General features: G+C 40.0%; 2 protein-coding genes across 25 annotated transcripts in view; both read left to right on the plus strand.

The window, feature by feature from the left end:
- The window catches only part of DLG1 (discs large MAGUK scaffold protein 1), a 150,282-nt gene extending 148,196 nt beyond the window's left edge, over nucleotides 1-2,086 (plus strand). For all 24 annotated transcript variants that reach the window (XM_027464830.3, XM_027464832.3, XM_027464836.3 and 21 more), the window contains one exon: nucleotides 352-2,086. In XM_027464830.3, the coding sequence (XP_027320631.1) occupies nucleotides 352-458 (107 nt within the window). In that variant the 3' untranslated portion in view covers nucleotides 459-2,086. The remainder of the gene's footprint in view (nucleotides 1-351) is intronic.
- Nucleotides 2,087-2,242: 156 nt separating this feature from the next.
- MELTF (melanotransferrin) lies at nucleotides 2,243-20,569 on the plus strand. The gene is made up of 15 exons (XM_005014348.6): nucleotides 2,243-3,428; nucleotides 6,311-6,465; nucleotides 8,658-8,757; nucleotides 9,039-9,221; nucleotides 9,529-9,685; nucleotides 10,546-10,613; nucleotides 11,277-11,464; nucleotides 11,879-12,059; nucleotides 12,921-13,072; nucleotides 13,468-13,564; nucleotides 14,377-14,571; nucleotides 15,894-16,050; nucleotides 18,006-18,073; nucleotides 18,179-18,366; nucleotides 19,180-20,569. Exons 1-15 carry the CDS (start codon nucleotides 3,383-3,385, stop codon nucleotides 19,459-19,461), a joined length of 2,217 nt encoding a protein of 738 aa, XP_005014405.1. The 5' UTR covers nucleotides 2,243-3,382; the 3' UTR covers nucleotides 19,462-20,569.
- The last annotated feature ends 1,392 nt before the right edge of the window (nucleotides 20,570-21,961 follow it).

Consider the following 21,961-nt stretch of genomic DNA (forward strand, 5'->3'; position numbering starts at 1 on the left):
GCTGGACCAAAGGGAGTATGTGGATTGACTTGGACCAATTCTAGCACGTAGATAGGAAAGGCAAAAAAACCCTTCTCAGTTGTACATGAATATTCTTAAAAAGAAAAGTATTTCCTAACCCCAGGCCTCCAAGTGGAAGAGATGTTGGTTTGTGTGTCCTATAAAATCATCAGCGATGTACTTTTTGTCCAGAAGCACAGTAACCAGAATTCTCCGTAGGCTTCCCTTCCTTCAGCAATGTGAAATCCTTTTGCTGCTCTGTGAGAGAAAATAACCTCCTGGCTTAGAACATCTTGGTTTCTGTATGGAGCAAGGAAAGATGACTGCTGATTGCCACATTATGTTTTGCAGCTATTGTCCAAGGAGACACACTGGAAGAAATCTACAACCAAGTGAAACAGATCATAGAGGAACAGTCTGGGCCTTACATCTGGGTTCCAGCAAAGGAAAAATTATGAAAATGGATTTTTGTTTTTCATTTTCTAACTGTCATCACCTACTACATCTGACAACTCTTGAGCCCTTCCAGTGGAGCCTGCCTCTAGTTCTTCCCAGTGTGGTTCATACCCTAACCATCACATTCTGCAGTTCCCATAATGCTTTAAATTTGATGTCTTTCTTAGTTTAAATAATTTGTATTATTGTGTGTTGTTGGTTTGCCATTTTTCAAACATGACAGTGGAATGGCCTGACCAGCTATTAGTTTGGGGTTGGGGTGGGAGGGAATTGCTTGGTAAAATTCCTTAATGTTTAAGGGAAAGTAACTTTCAAAGATTTTTCAAAAAAGCTTTATAGACCTTCTTTTAAAATTTCATAACAATTGAAAGAAAAGTTCTATTCAAGGAAGTTGTAAATCTTGAGTAACTTTGCACGCTTAACTTTAATAGCATGGTTTGGTCAGGGCAATCAATTTCAGGTTTTATTTTCTGAGTTAAATTCTGTTCTCACAGATATTTTTTTTTTTCTTTCCAGGCAGTTAAAGAGGAACTTTAAAATTTTGAGTTAACGTTTTCATTAACTCCCATTACTACTTCTCGAGGGATATTCATTTTCATAATTTCATATGGATATTCTTATAATCTATTTTTTCATTTTTTTGCCAATAAAATTGCTAGGGATAAAGATGTGTAATGTTTTTAATCTTCCTTGTGCAACACTATTTATAGTGTCTTACAGAAATTGTTTATAGATAATGGTCACCACACTTTTTTGAGCCTAAAATATGTTTAGGTGCTAGGAAACCTTGTATTTTTCAGAGGAATGCCAAATTTCCCTTGGCAGTAATACAGAAAACAATTGCAGAGATGGTTATTAGGGCACTGAGAGAGTGATTCGTAGCCTAAAAATGTGTGTTCTTAGGGGTCAGATTTTAATGAATATTTTACCCACAATAACTGCCTATTTTGTTATAATAAATATATATATATATTAAACTTTCTTTAACTAAACTCTGTAACTATGGGAATTATTTTCTTTACATAGTTGCGCACACGTATAAATATATATATATAAAAATATATATTTTTCTTTTACCACCTACTCCTAGCTTTTTGTTTTGAATAAAAATACAAATTAGAATTTACCTTCCTTAATCTCATGAAATCAAATGGGCTATGGTGGCTGGGCAAAAAGTCCAGGGAATTATTAGTTACAAGAAAAAAATATGTGCAAGTTCTCCTCTTTTCTACGGAATTTCAGGTTTGTCTTTTTTTCTTTGTAATATGCATGTCTTAACCAAAGGGAGAATTCAGTCAAGAATACATTTTATTTTTCTGTATATGTTTATCTTGGATTGCATAGGTGCAAGATCTTCCATTTGGAATGCACTAACTTCTGTGCAAAATGTTATAAATACGTTGTAGCAAAACATGGAACTACCTTCAGTAATGAAATTCTCTAATTCTCGTATTATTTGGTACCTGCCATTGCTTATTTTAAAATGGTTGTTTATGAGAGGGATGTGCTTATGGCAGTCACGGTGCAGTCACAGAACCAAATTAGCTTTGGTTTGTAAAGAATTACCAACACTATCCATTCCATTTGTTAGAAAGAGGAGAACAGCTAATAAACTTTATTGTACAATGTATTTGTCAAGTGTGTTTTTAATCAAAAGAAATACACGTGGAGTAGCATTTTAAAATAATTGGCTGAGACTGTACACAAAGATAATACATTAGAGAAACACTGGTTGACTAGAATGGGGCAAGTGAGGTTAGTACTTGGAGTGCAGGTTTAAACACTGGACAAAATAGGTGTTGTGCCAAATGCTTGTAAGACTTGCAGGAAGAGTAAGCTACCAATGTATGGCCCAAAATTATTTCTGTTTATCTATATTGGTAAAATAGGTGTGCTGTCTTTCTGAGAATCCTTCCATCTTTGGAAATGCAAGGTGTGTACTATCGATGCAAATCCTGACAAATAATGTCACGCCTTTTTTAGAGGAGCTGAAAGTGTCTGCCTCTTTAAAAGTGGCCGATGGTCCGAGATACGCAGTGAGACGTTTTAAGACACCAACTTTTAGATCATATTTTTAATCTCAACTGAAATTCTGAAATAACTGAGGAATCTGAAAACTATAATAACTTTTGAGATTTCTATATCATATACATTTTTATTTTCCCCGCCTTTTTGAACTGATCAGGAATAGAGTTAAATTTCATGTTCAGCTGAATAAATCTGAGGAATTACCCTTTCCTGTATGGAAAAGACAGAATAACTTTCACAGAGCTTTTTTCCAAGGCTTTTGTCATGTACTAGCAAGGTGTCACTAAATAACACTTCACGTTCAGACTAAAGTCCACATTACTTACCCTAACGGTTATCATGCTACTTCCTCCTGTCGAGTGCACAGGCTTCCTTATTGTTTCTTGTTCACTTGTAATTCATGACAGAACTGAGAATACGGCAACAGACAAGTGACCTTCAGCTCTGTCAAAGTGCCTAGCTTCAATCTACTTTTACTTCCTGAGCCCCATCACTTAGGGAATACACAGAACTTGTACTTAGGATGAGGATTTATTTCAACAGCCTGACCTCACACTCTTGAGTCAGTGTGCAGCTGTTCATCTAAGTCTATAGGTGGTGCTAAAGCAGTAACAACCTCATTGGTGCCTTGGATATTTTGTAATTTCCTAGTCTGACTTGTTTTCAAGTGTAAAGGCAGTGTGAAGAGAGGCAGACTTTTTTCCAGGCCTCCCCCCCGTGATCATTATGAAGTGACGTGTGCCAAAGTAAGCAAGATAAGTTGCGGAACAAAGTGCACTTGCAATTGAATGCCGTTGATTTTCACCAAGAAGCAGACTGGGGAGAGCAAACTTGCAGAAGCGCTGCTCTTTGGGTGTTCTGAAGGCTGGAAAAAGCACAAATCCCAAAGATTGTTGCAATGAAGAACTCCAGGAATGTCTTCGTTCTTCTCTTTGTTCATGCTAGTAAGTGCCCTCCAAAAACTATTTTGTTGTGTTGTGATATCTTTGGGGTTGACTAACATGTGATGTGAGAGAGCAAAGAAAAACTAGAGCTATTTCAGAACCAATTTCAGGTGGTCAGGAAAAGGAATAGAAAGAAAGGAGGGGTGAAAAATCAAGAATATATTGAATATTATGTTGATATTGAATATAATATTGATGGTATTGAGTATCATTGACTCATCGGTTGTATTTCTTCAGCACAGAATCTACTACTTTTGTGTCAGCGATGTGTTTCTCGTAGGTGCATACAATTCCATGACATTTTTTTGGTTTAAAAAATATTTTTAAATAAATAAATAAAAAGCTTTATTATATTAAATATAATTATTGAATTATATTCAATATAATTATTGAAATATAATATAAATATAATTATTGAATTATATTTAATATAATTTATATTTAGCATGATCTGCGTGACATGTTGGCTTTCTCTTGTCACTTCTGAGTTCTGGTGGTGAATATTGTTTATTTCTCTATAGGTGTAGATGCTGTTTCTGAAGGACTCCACAGTTCTTTGAAAAAGAATGTTGGTTCTGAAATGTTCCTAGTTCATTTATTTATTTTTTAGATTTTCTGTTGAAAATCTTTGAGAGAGTATTAGTAGCCTTTTGATAAGATGTTAAATAATGCAATAGTGTTATTTTCTGCAAAAGAGTTTGGGCCAAGTTTGTGAATTAACTTTGGTTTAGAATCTCGTCTACTGTTTTAACATGTCTTGGCTGGCAATGGAAAGATAGTTTAACTACAGACCTGCTCTGTGCTCAAGCCCACTTCAAATCTATTAATTCTCAAGGAAGGAAACAGAAATTTGTTGTTACAGGAAAGTCCCCAGCCAGATGCTGGGCAATGTTCAGCAGTTCTGAAAGGCACAAACTAAGTACCACTCTCAGATAGGAGGGAAGGGGGGAGCAGGAAGAAGCAGATCAGTGTGGTTTCACTATCTAGGCTGAAATGTAGAGCCAAATGAGCTTTGCTTCATGTTTCAGGTGTGTGTGGCTAATGGTGTCTTCATACACTTATACAATTTGTGCATTATTCCTGTGTGTTTGTGTTTAAAGCCAAAATGTTGACACTGAAGAATGGTACCTAGTCATGTACTGAGATGCTGGGAGAACAATTTCATTTTCAGTTGCTTGTGTATGGGGAGTGTGGGGGGAAAGCCTTTATCAATGAAAACCTATTTTTTTCCTCCTGCCCCAGTAAATTAATAGTGAAGATTTCCCTTCAGTAGATGAAGCTAAGCCTCTTGGTCCTCAGAATTTCTGCACCTCCTACAGAGGTGGGAACTTGTTTTTCCCTCTACTACACATGCTACTATAAAAAGTTCTTGTAAGCTTTCCAAGTGTGACTCTGAATTGGAGCAAGCAAAGCCCTCTGTTTTCGTACCTGTTGGAAAACAAAGTTTATGACATCAACAGTCTTGTTTAGTCTGCAGCCATGGAGTCAGAAAAAGTACATAGCTACTGTTGAGTGCTAGTGGAATCATATAAAATTAGAAAATTGTGTCTCAGCTTCATGGCTATGGTGAGGAAGCAGAGGGCCAGTTAGAGCTGGTAGAAGACTATGTTACAAGTAACTTCAGGCAGACTCCAACTTAAAAGTCAAAATTGAAGAAAAAGCGATGGAATTTGGTGCTAACTGCTTAAAAAACGACCTGTGGCCATTTTTCACTGTAAAGCATACTCATGTTTTACATACAGCTGCACAACTTGCACGTGATAATATATTCCTACAAAGTGTTTGTAGCTTTGGTATGTACAAGACAGCCATTGGAGCCTCCTGAAAGACACCTTTCTTTCTTCAGTGACTAGTGGAATCTCCACTACTTAACACAAGTCTTCTCATTCATGGAACTGCCCACCCCTTTTCATGAATGTGGTAACAGCTTCTTATGAAAGAGTGTTTTGAAGAGACAAGCTTAGTTTTCTACTTTTCACAATAAGCCTAGTGGCAAGGTTCTTCAGCACCTATGGTGGGTTTTTTATTTTTTTTTTATTCAGACCAACAAGGAAAGGGGCAAGGCTCCAGGTAGTAACTTGCAGTTTTTGAGACATAGTTGTCCCTGGGCAGTCTCTTTGGCTTTGTTACATGTCATTTTAAGTTTTAGATGCCTCTGACTAAACAGGAAAGATTGTGTGTGTCCCAGGACGTGTCTCGAGCAGACAAATGGAAGCAGGAGTTCTTGAAGTAAATGGTGCTCTCTAAGGATTATTCTCTTGTGGTACATATATTTTAAATGTGTCTCCATCTGTCTGTGCAATACCTCTGACCCTGGAATCTGTTCAGGAGCATTCTTTGCAAGTAGAAAGCTTTGGGGAGGAAAAAAAAAAAGTCATGAATTTTTCTTCAATGTTAAGTGACCACGTTGTGCAAATGGTGCCATATACATTTTCAGGGTGGCTCCAGAACACAAATCTGAGAAGCTTCTTCAAGTCAAAACTAGGCGTTTCTCTGAAAAGAATGATGGCACAGAAACTCACAAACTTGCAGCCCCAGAAAGTTAACACAATGATGTCCTGTTCTGCAAAGTTTTAATAACAGTCTGGCTGCCCTGACTTGTTCCATGATACTCGTATTTCTTATGTCAGAAATAGATACTAAAGCTTGATGGCATTTGAGTTGGAACCTATCCTGTTTTCAGTCCAAATAACTTCAGTATTAAGTGCATGTTAATCTGAATGAAAGCAGGAGAAATGAGAAAAATCACTATTGAATGAGCCCCATTTTTGGGGAGAGAAACAAAATGAAAGGCTGGCTCTTTGGGAACCTTCAGTTGGTAAGCTCTGTTATAAAGGTACCAATTTATTTTATAATATTTTCTTTTGGTGTTGTCTTTGCAGCTCTCAGCCTGGAACGTGTCCGGTGGTGCACTGTCTCCCAGCAAGAACATTCCAAATGTAATGATATGAGTAAGGCCTTTGCTAGGGCTGGCATCCTTCCCCGTCTAGAATGTACAGAGGGAGGGTCAGCTGCTAACTGTACCCAGATGATCAAGGTGAGCTGTAAGTGATAAGTGTCAGTGATTTAATAACCCTGTATGCCTAATGAATAAACCACGTGGTGATGTACAGAGCTCTGTGAGTGTATGACAATGCAGACAGATGGCCATATGCTTCCTGGCATTCATGTCTTCGAAAAATCAAAGCATATATATATATATATTTTTTTTAAGACATAACAGTATACATATGGACCTGAATGTCAGAATGGCCCTGTCTCTTCTCTTTGGCTAGTCACACGTGGCCAGTCATTAAGAATGCAAGTAAAGGTCTTTAATATTCATTCCTGAATAGTAATCTTTGATTTCAGAATTGTTAAATTTATTTAGTAGACACTTAAGAAGGGGTGGAGTGGTACAATGCAGACAGCAGTTAAAGCTGTGCTGCTGAGCCATTAAGTGGATTGTCTTTTAGTAAACTCTGGGTAATACTTCTTTTTCAGGATCTCAGCATGGAAATTTTATATACAAATGAGTATAAAGCCAAATATCCCAATACCAAACATGGTACAAGAGGGAGACAAAGCAGCAAGTAGGGTGAGCAGAGGACATGCAAACTCAGCTGTATGAATTCAGCTGCCCAGAGCGTGCTCAGTTTGGGGAAAAAAGTTCAGCTCTGGGGAAGACTTTAAAGACTCTAAACATGTGGCTTTGCAAAATGGTGTTTGGAAAACAATTCCCCCATTAGGAGGGGATGAGAGGCAACGAGGGGATACTGGAGGAAATGTGGAGGCAGGTAGTCATGGCTGTCTTCACTGGCAGAGTGTGAGGGAAGGGGAATATGGATGCATATGTTAATAATTATAGTCTGTGTGCATCTTGTTAGAAAACTTGATTAGATGAACTCAGAACCCTGCAGGTGGAAAACATGAGTAAGTAGTTTTCTGATAAAATGAATCTTCTCTGTAAGGCTTCAGGCAAGACTTTGTCCTTAAGACCTGAAACATTCTTGTAATAATCTACTAAATGTTTAAACTGGCCTACTCTGTGTAGGGCTGTATGGAACCCCTGAGTCTGCATCTCCACTGAACTCTGCTCTTTGAAGCCAAAAAGGGGATGGGACGTGAAGGCTGAAGAGGCAGAGATAGGCTGTTTTATAACACTACATAACTTGGACTTAGTTCTGTGAATGTGTTAGCACATGGATAAAGTAAAACACTTATTTTTCTTTGAAGATGTTTAAAAATTGAGAAATGACTAAATATTAAACTAGGGACCCTGGTAATAATTTCATTTGGTCATACTCTTCAGCAGGTGTTTAAGCACTTCTGTAGGTAAGCCTCAAGTGTCGTGACACAGAAATGAAGTGCTTCTGAAAATAATTAATTTACATTTCCATTGCATATATATTAATCAGAAATTCTATGTGAATTGTCCTGTGCTTTTGCTAAATGCATTGGCAAATACTTGCTTCAAAAAAAAAATACCCACACTGTTCTTGCTGTGCCACCGCAGATGTGATTGTATGCACTTAAAGGAGCTAAGGTCTGTAGTCTGTAAACTACTGGCGGTTAAATACAATAGACATTTTTTCTCTCACGTGTTGTGTTTTATATGCTGGGGTTTAGTCACAAGCTATTGATAGGAGGCTTTTCATCTAAAGGGAGCTCAAAGGCTCAGCTGCCATCTGCTCCTCTACCCCCTGCAAATGTGTGGCTGTTTGTCTGTTGAGGTACAAGCCAACAGGTTTCACAGCTATTTCTGAGTGCACACTTTAGCATTCAAATTTTGTGTCCCCAGAACACATCACTTCAAACAATCTGTGCGTGAACTCAGAAGTATATTTACTTTATTTAAATCTTCCGGCTTTGGGGCACTAGCTAGTGATAAATGAAACTCCTGATTGATTGCCCTTAAGATCTGTCACAGAGCCGCAGAAAGAAAACATGGATCCATTTCTAAGGTTCCTTTGGACTGTGAAGACTTGTTAGGCCATCATGGTCCAGGGCTGGCTTCTGCACTATTTCTGAAGAAAGGTAGTTTTGAAGTTGTAAAATCCCTCTCAGCAATTGTTTTTCAATAATTTCTGAGTGTACTTAAAAGAACTTTGTGGAGGAGAGAGAGCTCATATAGACATTGACTGTATCATATGGGCCTTTTCTCTTAAGTTCATGGATGTTGTGCCTCTGAGTGTTAAGAAATATTAATAACTAAGCTTCAACATGTATTCTGACCTTGTGTCTGCACAGGATTATTTGGCGGATGCAGTGACGCTGAATGGTCGTTTGATTTACCAGGCCGGGAAGGAGCATGGTCTGAAACCTGTTGTTGGGGAAGTATATGATCAAGGTATAATCATACAAAATACCTTTTGGTTTACTTAATACCACCTCTTTCCTATGCAGGGTGACTTTCAAAGTTAGAATAGGTTGCTTGTGGCCTTTAAGACATCTCAGTCCACAAAGATAATGGGGAATATGTACCGACAGTCAGCAGGTTATCAAGAGGGGTGTAAACAACATTACTTGCCTGTGGGTGGAGGAGCCACAAGAGGCCACCAGTCAGCCTCACAGCAGCATTACAGTGACACATGCCACTTTTATTTGCTCCTTTTTCTTCCTGTGTTGCAGAGATTGGAACATCATACTATGCTGTGGCTGTGGTCAAGAAGGGCTCCAATATCACCATCAACAGCTTGAAAGGTATCAGATCGTGTCACACGGGGATCAACAGAACTGCTGGCTGGGATGTGCCAGTGGGTTATCTAATTGACAGTGGGCGCATCACAGCAATGGGATGTGACCTTCCAAAAGGTAAGAGTGCAAATATCTGTTCTTCAGCAATATCTTTATGTATGATCTTGGGAGCCTAGCACATGGACAGAAATGTGTGGTTCTGTTTGCTGTTTTGTTCCTTGGTGTTTTGGATTCTCCTTTTAAAGATGGAGTAGACCTAACATAGGTCTGATGACAATTTTTTTTAAAATTGGAAAGGAAACTCTTTAGAGAACAGAACGTATTTCTTTAAATATTTTTAGAGATGTACCGTGTAGAAATTTTAGTATGATGTTGTGGGACGTTATTTATTCGTTCCTAAAAATGTCTCTAATTTTTCTTTTAGCTGTTAGTGAATATTTCAATGCAAGCTGTGTTCCTGGAGCAAATAGTGCAAATTATCCTGCATCCCTCTGTCAGCTCTGCAAAGGGGATTTGTCTGGGCAAAAAAAATGCCAAGGAAATTCACAGGAACAATACTATGACTACAGTGGGGCTTTCAGGTAAGAATCATGGCTGTCACTTTTTATCTCTATGCTCTACCCATAGCCATAGTGTCCAGACTTCATTGTCAGGAAACTGAAGCCAGAGAACTTTCCAGTTGGTCCCATTAGAACATCTCTAGCATTAGGATGACCATGAATTGAACCTAGAGATTTATTAAAAGTAATTTTAAACCCACTCTTTCAGGTGTGAATGTTAAAATTAGATATTTAGCACTTGTACTGGGCAGCAAAATCCCATTGCCGTTTGCTTGGTCCAGTAACTGTTGACACAAGCCTTGGATGTCTGTTTCAGCAGTTTTTAAAAGTAGTAAAACCTGATGACCCTTAGAATTTGAGAGCTGAGCTGCCACCCTACACAGCTATTTCACAGTTATCTCCCCTCAATTGCACTGAATTCTCATGACAATTCTCTGAATTCTCTGCCCTCCGTTTTTGCACACCAGTCTTTGCTCTATTTTCCATCTTCCTGACTGCATGCTGCATTGCAGTTCCCAGTCCCTGAGTAATAGCACTGACTGAGCAGGGATATAATTTACTCCTGGGAAGCACTTGCTCCCCTCTTTGTAGTTCCCCAAAGGATTCTGTGACTGCATTAGACAGAAAACTCTCCCGCAGTCGTGATATTTGTCCCAGGCAGCACAGAACATGTTGTCCGTGTTCACCAAATGACAGCAGTAGTTTACTTCATGCTCTGTCAGCCCCTAGTCTCTGCCTTGAGCTAAACTCTCAGCACAAGGAAATAGGTCAGTGTCTGCTGGCTGATGGAACACAGCACACAGTTCTCTGGCTGTCAGTCGGCAGTGCTCAGTGCATGGAAGCTGTGCTTCATAATGCTTATTAATATTTGCATTTATTAGGTGTTTGGCTGAAGATGCTGGAGCAGTTGCTTTTGTGAAGCACAGCACGGTTCCTGAATACACTGATGGTAAGCTTTTGAGCAGTGGCTGCAAGCTCTGAAGTACAGTGCCTGTGATGACAGCATAATGTCAGGTGTTTGAATTGAGTAATCAAGCAAAATGCTCTAATAGTGAAAGTAGAGGTACCCACATATATGTATGCACCAGGAGATGGGTGTTTGATTCTTTTTTTTTTTTTCCCTAACACTTGCTAGCTTCACTAAGGGTGAGAGGTGGAATCCTTAGCTGCTTGTGGAAAGGGAATGTTGTATTTGGTTTCCTCTTGAAAATCACAAACAAAAGTAGCACTAAAATCTTGGTTTGATACCCAGGCTGTTAAAAATGTAAGCGTTGCTTGTGGCTACCTAGTCATTTCTGCATAAACTAGCAGGAAGTTAAGAAGTGAAAGGGGAATAAATAAATTAAAAAAAGGTTGCATGTAAACCTACACTTAGGAACGTTCTGGGTGCCATTGCAGGCCACAGTACAGTTCAGTTCAGTCGGACAAGTGTTAGACTGTGTATTGTCTTATTGGAGATACAAGACTAAAGTGCATAGGTTATGTTGTAGTCAGAAATATTTCAAAGATGCTCAGGAGAGCTGTGTGCATGCGATGCTTAGAGCAGACTTGGAGCCAGAGATACCAGTCCTGCCCGACGTCTGTTCCATACACATTTTCTGTCTGATTTCAGGAAGAACTCTTTCTTCTTGGGCCCAGAATCTTCGTTCCCAGGACTTCCAGCTTCTGTGCCGCAACGGTAGCACGGCTGATGTGACTGAGTGGAGAACCTGCCACCTGGCCCGAATCCCAGCTCGTGCTGTGGTAGTACGGCCTGACACAGATGGAACAGTTATCTTCCAGCTCCTGAACCAGGGACAAGTAGGACACCATTTTTCATCAATGCATTGCATTTGAGAAGGTTTCTGAGTTGAAGACAGGATATCTGGGCACCTTCAGCTCTGTGGGGTTTGAAGGAGTATGGGAGGCACTCAGCATCAGTAGGGTCCTGAAGGGAGTTTTGCAGAGTGGGACATAGGAGGTCATTTTTGCCCTCCATGACTCAGGGATGTTGAAAATTACTTGAGATCTTTTGTTTTGTTTTGGTTTGGTTTTGCTTTTTTTTTTTTCCATTCACTAATTCTTAACCTGTGGATTTTCAGTAAAGAAAACCTTAGTTGTTTGTTTGTTCTGTAGGCAACAGATTATCTCCTGCACATGAACTATGTCATTGTAGATATGCGGTACTAGGTAGAGGAATGTGTGACAGGTATTTTTCTTTCTTTAACATTACAGCAAAGATTCAATGATGCAGGCGCAAAGTTTCAGATGTTTGACTCCACAGCCTATGGTGCCCAGAATCTTATATTCAGAGACTCCACCACAGAGCTCGTTGCAATCACATCTCAGAATTACCAGGCATGGTTGGGTGATGAATATCTTCATGCCATGGAAGGCTTGAGCTGTGACCCCAACAGTAAGTTGTCTTTGGTTTGCTCTTGAAAACCGTGAACAAAAATAGCTAATAATGGATACCTTCCTTATTCTGCATTGTCTTCATCTAATTCTTGATGTTTATGGCAAGATACCAATCCAATCTTCAAGCATGGAGAAAGGGCAGGTTTTGACCTAGAAACAGGATCACATTGCAGAATGCTTTCCTGAGCAAATAGGCCCATTTTGTGTCACAAGATGTAGACGTTTTCTAATCTTTTTGTTATACATGAGACATAAATCTGGTAAACTATTACTGCTACCTGGTACTATGTTTCTTACCCACTAAAGAGGGGAACCAGTAATGTGTTACTGTGTAAGTCCTCAGGTTGGTCTGTTGTGGATTTTATACTATCAGAAGAACACCAAAATTAATTGATGTGTATCCTGGGATACTCAGAAACACAGGTAAATAATTATGGCCACTGAACCTCCCAGACACGCTCTGTGCTGTGGCAAAGCCCCTGACCTCCAGGACTTGTCTCTTTTGGGGGCTGCTCAGTGACTGTTAGGTATGAAGAAGACTGTGTTCAGTGTGGTTTTTTTTGCTGCACTCTTAAGAGAGTAGACTGGAAAGAATTAACACCTTGCAGCTGTGCTTACTAATCATCAGTCACAGTTCTTGTTCTTTCATACTGGATAGATTTGTAGTGTGGACATACCACTAGTCTGGAGACTTCTGTGGTACCTGAAGCAGTTTAAGTCTAAGCTAGAGAGCAGGGAAACACAGAACTGAACATTTTAAATAACATCTATGACACATGTGACAGTGGAGCAGTGTGTATGCCGCCTCCTCTTCTACAAAGGAAGTGAACTGTAATACTTCCTTTCCAATTTTCTGCAGCATTGCCAGAAAGCCTGAACTGGTGTGTTATTTCAACTGAGGAGATTTGGAAATGTGGTGAAATGGCTACTTCATTTAGGAAAAAAAATCTGAAACCAGAAATCCAGTGTATTTCAGCCAAGACAAAAGAAGAATGCATGGAGCTGATCCAGGTAGGCTGCTACGAGCCTTGTGCAATAATAAACCAATTAACACAAGCTTCTCTCTCTAGGTAGGATTTAAAGAGATGTGCTCTTAGGTGATGATTAGGCAATGTTGGATTTCAAGGGGGTGATCTGTAACTCATATGGTATGGATGGGCCTGAACCCTGCTGCTCTTCCAGTGTAACAAAGGTATCGTTGCCCATTTAGCTGTAGCCTTTGTCTGAAAGCTCCTTTCACTGATGTGTACTCGTGTTTGGGGGGGTTTAGTTAGAGCAGATTGCTTGTTTGCTACCAGTCTTATCTGTTGAGATGCAGTGGGTATGGTGCTGGAGTTCTTTGTCATCATTGTAGCAGGGAAGGCATTTGCTGTTTTTTCACAGAAATTGTATATTTTATTTTTCAGAAAAAGGAAAGTGATGTTGTAGCTCTGGGTGGAGCTGATATTTACACAGCTGGGAAGACATATGGCCTTGTACCAGCTGCTGGAGAAAGTTACTCTGGTAAGAAGGTCAGGAAATACAAATATAGGCCTTACTTTTCCAGGGTGAAAACAGATCTAAAATCACAGCCTCTGGTCCCGGGTCTTGCTAGAAAATCTATTTGCAGAGGAAATAAATATTAACTGTCATCACATCATGGACAGAGGAGGAAATAAGTATGGGTTGGGTTGCTACAATGAGTTTGTGGCAACTTTTTTGTGTCCTGCTGTTGGACAAGGATGAGTCTTCTGCAGTTTCAAGTCTTACACGTATCTATTTGTCTTTTCAATTCTGCATTGGAAAATGAGTATTCACAAAATCAAAGTAACTTTAATAAGAACAATACAGAAATTACACAATGGATTCCAGTTAAAAACAAATTACTCCTCATCAATGTGGCTGCTTCATAGTCACTGATGAAAAAAGAGCTTATGGGTGTTTTGTAAATAAGGCAGAGTTTCAATGTGCTGCAAAACTCATGGAAGTTGTAACACAGTTTTGAATTGTCACATTAAAAACAACTTCTTAGAGCAGTTTTGTTAAGTCACTAATGACTCAAATGCCATTTTTGAAGGTTATGTACATAACAACTAGCATTAACCAAATGCTTGTATTCCTCTGTAGTTTACTCAGTTCAAGCATATAGGCCATGAGTGAATGCAACATCATGGAGTAGACAAATGAAGATAATTGTGTGTGTTCATAATTCCTGACTGGCTGATAGTCGGTGCAATTGAAGTTGGCACCAGATAAGTGTAATGGTTCTGTACATTGTCATTAAGCAGTGGGAACGATTAAGGAAAGCAATAATACATTTTTTTTCTTCCTGTAAGCTGATGACAACAGCAATGCATACTATGCTGTGGCATTAGTGAAACGGAATCCATCCAATGCATTCTCCATCAGTGACCTGAAAGGGAAGAAGTCCTGCCACACAGGACTGGGGAGAACTGCTGGATGGAATATCCCCATTGGTATGCTAATTAAGAAGGGCATTATTAAGCCCAAAGACTGCAATATTCCTCAAGGTAAGATGATGGTATCATGTATCAAAAATACAAGTAATAATCCAATTACAAACTTCCACTAGGAAGTACAGTTTCAATATTGCATAGCTCTATATTAAGCTAATTTGTTCACAAAGGAGTGCTGCATTTTTAATGTAACAATTTGGCAAATTTTAAGTTTGCCACGTGATTAGACTAATGGAGGGGTCATGCTGAGAATGTAGGAGGAAAGGATTCCTTTCCCTAACAGATGTAGGAGGAAAGGATTCCTTTCCCTCCTTCCTTTGTCAAAAAAATTGTTGGCTAATTCAGGTTGGAAAGGTCATCTAGTCCAGCCCACTGCTCAAAGCACGTCCAGTTAGATCAGATTGCCCAGGCAAGTTTTGAGCAACTCTGAGGATGGAGGTTCTACAGCCTGTCTGGGCCCTTGTCCAGGTTTTGGACGGTCCTTGGTGTAAAGAATTTTTCCTTATACCTAATCAAAATTTTCCTTGCTGTCATTTCTGTCTGTTAGCCAAAAAAAGCAGAATCCTAACTCTTGGTCAACTTGTTTTCCACTTGGACCCCCCAGTCCTTTTTTTTACGAGCTGCTTTTCAGCCTCTCAGCCTCTCATGGGGTTATTCCAACCTAAAAGCAGGATTCTGCATTCACCTTCCAAGATTCCTGTCAGTGTGTTTTTCCAGTTTGTCCAGATCCATCTCAATGGTAGCCCTGGCCTTCAGTATATCAAACTACAAAGGTTTATTCCAATCTTCAGAAATGTAATTGAAATGTCTCTCTCTCTCTCTCTCTCTCTCTTTTTTTTTTTTTTTTTTTAATGTAATGAACTTTAAGTTTATCATTTAGTGTTGAAAACCCTGCTTTTGCACATGTCCATCTCATCTCTTGCTTGAGGATATGGACGCAAGTCAGTTGTCAATAACAGGATACAGATGTATCCCCTCTAGGTAGTACTTCTAGCTCTGGGATGTCATTGCATTAAACGATGTATTCTTGTCCTGAATTTTATTGCATTTATTTTCAACCTTTTTGTAGTAGTGGAGTAATGTAGAAGAACAAGCAACGGTTCTATAAGTGTAGGACTCTGGGTTCTAAATTTGCTTGTACATTTCCTGTCTTCCAGTGAGCTATTTACTCTCATTACATAATCAGTTAGATGATGCTTTGAAAATATTTTAGAAGTTTTAATTTATGAATTCCAGTAAAATAGCTATAACTCATGTTTCTAGTGTTCTACTAAAACCAGCATTGGTTATAACTTAATGACAGTGTAACTACCCTTTGTTGTGAAGAGCTGTGCCTTCCACTTTACTATATTGTTTTTTGTATTTATTTTTTTAAGCTGTGAGTGAGTTTTTCTCTGCAAGCTGTGTGCCTTCAGCTAATCTGGATAATTACCCATCAAAACTCTGTCAGCTGTGCATTGGAGATGATAGTGGAAACAATAAATGCAGTGCAAGTAGCCAAGAACGTTATTACAGCTACAGTGGAGCCTTCAGGTAATTAATACATATGGTGGTTATTTACTCCATCAGTTTGTCAAAACACAGTGAGGAACTGTTCTGCATCCCAGTCAGCAAAAAGCATAATCCTTTTTTAAAAACAGCCTATTGGAAACAGCAGCAGCCTTCCCCTTTGTAAGATGCTGTGCTGGTCATAGCAATGCAGAGATCTGTGTGTGTGTACGTGTATATCAGAGCCTTTTTCCAGCGTCCTGGCCCACAGCCAAACAGATGACTGACAGCCAAAGCCATGTTTCTCTTTCCTGTGTAAAAGGCACCCACCTAGTGAGGAGCACGTGCATTGTCATCAGTCTCCAGTGTTGCTTATAGCATGGCAGTCTACCGCTCTGGTCAGGTCATCCATAAAGTTTATGCAAGGAAAGAGGCAAATGGTAGTCAGGGTCTGGCTGCTGAGAGTCTGTGCTGAGCATGGCAAGCTAGAAACAGGGAGCTCTGTGTGTGTGCCCCTTCACTGCCCTTACCCATTTGTAGCTGTATGCAAAAATAGGTTTCTGAACAGCACGAGCGGCTATGTTCAAATACCAAATCCTCTTCAGAACAAGTATGGGGTGGAAATAGTGTGAAATGGAATAAATACTTAATAACACATAAAATAAATACTTACTGTGTAACTGTGGACAGCTACATGTGAGGCCATTAACAGTTTCAAAGCCCGGAGTCTTTGGGTAGATAGGGAAGTAACAATTCTTTTTCCTGACCTTCACCTCTGAGGGTAATGGTGCATGTAACAGAGCTGGCAGTGAGAGAGTCTTCCTTCAGGGGAGGAGACTTAAACAGCAGTTGCCTGGTAAATATTCAAGTGCTGGACTTAGCTTTTTTCCACAAATCTATTTAGCTATGTCCAGTTGCTTTGCTGTGGTACAGGCCTTACAGGCAAACTGTATCCTCTGCCATACTTCACAGATAAACAGAGCTAGCTACCAGTCACCAAATGAATAAGCTATACCCAAAGACTTGGAGCCTTTTAAGATTGATTAAAAAGATTTAAAGATTAGTTAGGATGTGAGGCAAAAATGGAGGGCAGCAATCTGCTATGAGGAATGGATGGGTCTAGCTGTAATGCTTTGTGATCTCTGAAACAAGAACGAGTTATGTATGGAAGGTGACTGACACGAACTTAAAATTCAGCCTCAGATTTCCAGATTCCTTCAGCTCTGGATATTTTCAGACTAACCTGATGGGGTGTGAGAGGTCTTTCAGTTTGTGTATATCCCTCTTCTTGAAGCAAGTTAAGCTCCACAGTTGACTGAAAAGTCTGTTGGAAACAATCTCTTCTGATGGGGAATGCACTAAACAGCACATACCAAGTTCTCTGCATGACAGTGTCAGCTCTGTGGTAATAATACCCTTGTTTATAACTGTTCATGTTTAACCAGGTAAATGCAGAATTTATTCTCAGTAATTGTTAACAAGAATAGTTTTTCTTCATGTTTGGTACTGTGTAATCCTTGCTCAGTTACAGCTTTCCATCTTCCTGATTGGTGGCCTTAATGATCCTGGTTTAGGCAACGCTTCCTGAAAATATAAGTCTCAATGAGATATACTTTGTGTGTGTGTTTAAAAGGAAGGTGTGAAAGCTGTTGTTACCAATTGGGGAATACAGCGCTGAGTATCACACATCTTCTGTTCCTTTGCTTATCTAATGTTGGCCCTTTTTATTGTCCTTTCTCACACCATTATGAATCACTATTTGCTTCTGTATTACTCTCTTGAAATTCTTTATTTATTTTTTAAACCTTGCAAAGATGTTAGTTTTCTCTCATTGCAAGATGTTTCACTTCTTGTTCTGTTTTTCCTCATTACTGTAGGGTCCAGTGGGTTTATTTGCAGGAATATAAGCAAAGCTGATTTCTAAATCTGTTGGTTATTAGAAATTATGTGGTCCCAATAAAGATGCTTTGAACTGAACTTCTCTCTCGCATTTTCTTAAGGTGCCTGGCACAGGACTCTGGGGATGTGGCCTTTGTGAAGCACTCGACCGTGTTTGAGAACACAGATGGTATTTAGTTTTTCACGTCTCCTTATTATAATTCAGTTATTTTTGTTGAGCATTATTGTTCTAAAGCATTCGATGAGTGTGACAGTGACTAGTTTCTTCTTTCAGGTAAGAACACGGAAAGTTGGGCCCGTAACTTGAAGTCCAGTGATTTCCAGTTACTGTGTCGAAATGGTGCCCGTGCTGAAGTCACCCAGTTTGCTCAGTGTCACCTGGCTCGGGTGCCAGCTCAGGCCATTATGGTTCGCCCAGATACCAACATTTTTGCTATATATGGACTACTGGACAAGGCCCAGGTATTAATTACATATTTATTCTATGCAGGAGTTTTATATGGTCTAACACAAACCAAGGATAAAGACAGTAAGGCTGTACTGCTGTATTATGTCCCCTATGCCGTGGGACTGGGAGCATGTGAGCATGTGCACCATGCAGAGTCCTTTTGGAGTGGGAAGGAGAACATAAATGCATCCCTTGTAGTTCTCCTGGTAAAACCACTCTGGTGCACAAGAGATTTCAACTTTTTGCACAGCTAGTGGTTTCAGTAGTAACCTTCCTGAAGCTTAAGGTGTTTTCCAAATTGGAATTACTTTTAAGTCTAACAGTACACACCAAAACTTTTCCATAATGGAATTTTCCTAGCAATACAACAGTGTATAGTAACAAAACGTTGCTGAGCATATTTACACTGCAGTCATGTATATGTAAACCATCTAGGCAGACCATACCTGGCTGCCACAGCTAGATTCCTGTCAATACTGCAGTTGACTAGTTTAAAAACAATACTGGGTATCTCTGTGATGGGCTTTTGATCACTCCCAGGCAGTCAAACCCTGTGTTACTCAATAATACCTGCACAGAAGAATGTTTTAAAAGTACAGCTCTTTCTAGATAGTAACAAGAACCAAAATTCTTGTAATTGCCAATGACAGGATTCTGTATATAATCTACGGGAGTAGATTATATAGTAGATACTAAAAGCAAACACAGACTCCGCAGTTGTGTGTGAACTTCTCATCTGCTAAATAGTTCCTATCACCTTTCATGTTGTACTAGGGAAATATAGCACTTAATCTTGCAAAATACTGAAAATTTTGCATTCTTGTCAGGAGTATTTTGGAAATGACAGCAATGGAAATGGATTCAAAATGTTCGATTCTTCAACCTTCCACGGAAAAAACTTGATCTTCAAGGATTCTGCTGTTGAGATCGTGCCTGTAAAAGAGAGGAGGACATACAAAGAGTGGCTGGAGAGTGAATATATTGAGTCCCTTGAAGGGATGCAAACACCACAGTGCTCTGGGTCAGGTAATAAGATGATACAACAGCACCTACTAGTGACTACTGTTGTTTTGTTCCTTATTTTATATCAGTTACAAGACTTGGACTAACACGGTGTAAATGGCAACTTCCAGGCCACCCCTGCCTACCACTTTCAGATGAGCTGCTATTTGGATAACATGTTGGGCTAACATTTTAATGCTTCTTCCTGCCTCTTTGCAGACAAGGTGCTAACAGCATCTGCTTATCAGGGGAGTGGGGTGGGGTTGGAAGCTAACCCTGTTCATGTGAATGGGGTGGAATTTGGGACAGAAGCCATCAATACTGTGCCTGCATGGCTTACAAGACCAATCCAAAACTGGAGCATCTCTGCAGTTGTTGCTGATGTGGAATTATGCTGGGCTGAAGGATTCTCAGATGCTGTTAGATGGATACTGGGTTTCTGATCTGTAGAAGAATTTCTGCATCTTGGAAGGCAGTATCAAAAATCTTGTCTAGTGAATCCACCCTGGCCTCCATGCTGGTAACGTTCCAACTCCTTCATCCCTGCTTATCCTATCCTCACCTTGTTGGGGGCAACAGTTCCTCCTGAGCTCTGCTGACAGAAGAGGTAAGTGCACAAAGGATGGAAAGGCTGTGGACAGAGAGAGTATGTGCCATCCAAAACACTGCTTCTGCCATGTACAAGGTCCTACAGCTTCCAGTAGAAGAAAGTCGCCAAAGTCAGTGGAGGAAAAGGAAGGCCAGAGAGACTTGGAGGGACTACCTGCTGGCACAGGAAAGAACAAAGCCAAATGTGTTCATCCACAGAGCTTGTTGACTTTCCACAATCAGTACTCTTGCTGGCTTTGGAGAGAAGTCGTTTTCCCTTGTCATCAGGAAACTTGTGGCTGTTCTCCTATATGGGGTTATCTGAGTGCCTGTGAATGAAACTTGTATTTTCTGTTAGAGAAACAAAGTAGCTCACAGCTGATTATGTGTTTCTGTGTCAATTGGTTTGTGGTATTCAGTTCTTATTTTTATCCATAGCTGCAGTAACAACAAATGTTGCTGTGCTGCTGGCAGGCAGCCTCCTCCTGACTACAGCTACCACCTCATGATCCTGGGATGAAAAGACATTCAACATAACAAAAAAACAAAGCAAACTGGTAAAAACAGACATAAATAATGTAAATAAATGGAACCTAAGAAATAAACAAGAAAAACAATTATAATTTATCCAGACTTTGGCCTGATCATTAAGCTACATGGTTTCTTACCTTTCCTGGAAAACAGTACTCTCTCTCCTTGGTTCTTTGCACACCATTCCCAGCTTTTCCTTATGTTTCATTTGCTGCAAGGTTATCTGGGTTTAAGAGAGAAAGAGTCAAAATACAGCCTCCGGCTATTTTGATTTTAGATTTTAAAGCTGTGGCAGCAGTAGCAAGCAGGGGCACGATATAACAGCTACAATGCTAGGCTTGAATCTGAGGTCTGTGGGCCAGGATTCTGTGACGTTTATGGCCTTTCACTTGAAGCTCTTTGGCCATGGCTTTCTGGGATAAATTTTAGTGATCAGATGCATAGTTCATATATTAAATACATAAATTAGCGTGTGCTGAAAGGTGTGAGGTGCCTTTTATCTTCCTCGTTTTAGTGCTTCACTTTTACAGATGGTTGGATTCATCACCTGTGTTTTTCCAAGGAATTTGGCTGTAGGAAGGAATTATGATAATTTCACATCCATATTTTCTTCCTACACTGAATTATAATTATCTCCATGAACACAACTCTCCACAAAAGCTGTTCAAAAAAAAAAAAAAAAGAGTTATGCTCATATTTGCTCAGTATAATAAAGAAGGGGCAGCAGTTCGCCTTTCCTTGCATGCGTGCCTGGTGCTGAATTACTTTCCGGCCCCTGGTGCTGTTAGGAGTGTAGGAATAAAAATGTTTTTGCACAGAGTTACATTGTTTAAAGGTAAGGAATGTGGCATTAAAATATGCTTGCAGTGATAAGAAAGCTTAGCAGATTACCTTGTAAAATGCAGACAACCAGATTCCTTAGAGCAATTAGGTGAAAATCACGGTGTCAAGTCAGATAAGTGAAGAAACATTACCACTGCAAACAGGGAAAAGGTCAAAAGAAATTTGAAATTTAACAGGCCAGCAAGTGAAGGCCATGCATTGTTTGTGAAGCATTGGGTAGGTTGTGAACCTGGATTACTCACCCAGTGGGGAAGCAGGGGAGGGTTCTGGTCGCTGAAAAAAGGATCTAAACCGTGTTATGGAGCGGGTTGGTGCGCTCCTGCTTGTGGGGTGCCCGCCATTGCAATGACGAATAAACTGCTGCTTCACTGAGATCCTCGCCTGAGCCTAAGTTATTGGCTGCAGAGTGTGCCTCAGTCTGGGGGCTCATCTGGGCTCCAGTCACCTACTGGGGAGCCCCACTGCTGCAGCAGCAGGGAGGCAGGCCCCGCTTTCAGGGGTCTGTGCATCCATGGAGGGGGTTCTGTGGGGAGCTGACAGAGGGCCCGGGGCTGGTTAAAGAGGTGGGACCCACAAAGCGCTGGGAAAGGGCAGAAGGTGGGGCTCCGGGTTTAAGAATCGATCCGGTGACTGTGCACAGAAGCG

This window comes from Anas platyrhynchos, chromosome 9, assembly GCF_047663525.1.
Source record: "Anas platyrhynchos isolate ZD024472 breed Pekin duck chromosome 9, IASCAAS_PekinDuck_T2T, whole genome shotgun sequence".
NCBI classification, from domain to species: Eukaryota; Metazoa; Chordata; class Aves; order Anseriformes; family Anatidae; genus Anas; species Anas platyrhynchos.

Excerpts from the sequence above, each read along its gene's own strand:
- MELTF (XM_005014348.6), top strand. The coding sequence starts at position 3,383 with ATGAAGAACTCCAGGAATGTCTTCGTTCTTCTCTTTGTTCATGCTA. Across the intron at positions 12,060-12,920 it reads CTTGAGCTGTGACCCCAACA|CATTGCCAGAAAGCCTGAAC; the intron begins GTAAGTTGTCTT and ends AATTTTCTGCAG. Across the intron at positions 18,074-18,178 it reads CGTGTTTGAGAACACAGATG|GTAAGAACACGGAAAGTTGG; the intron begins GTATTTAGTTTT and ends TTCTTCTTTCAG.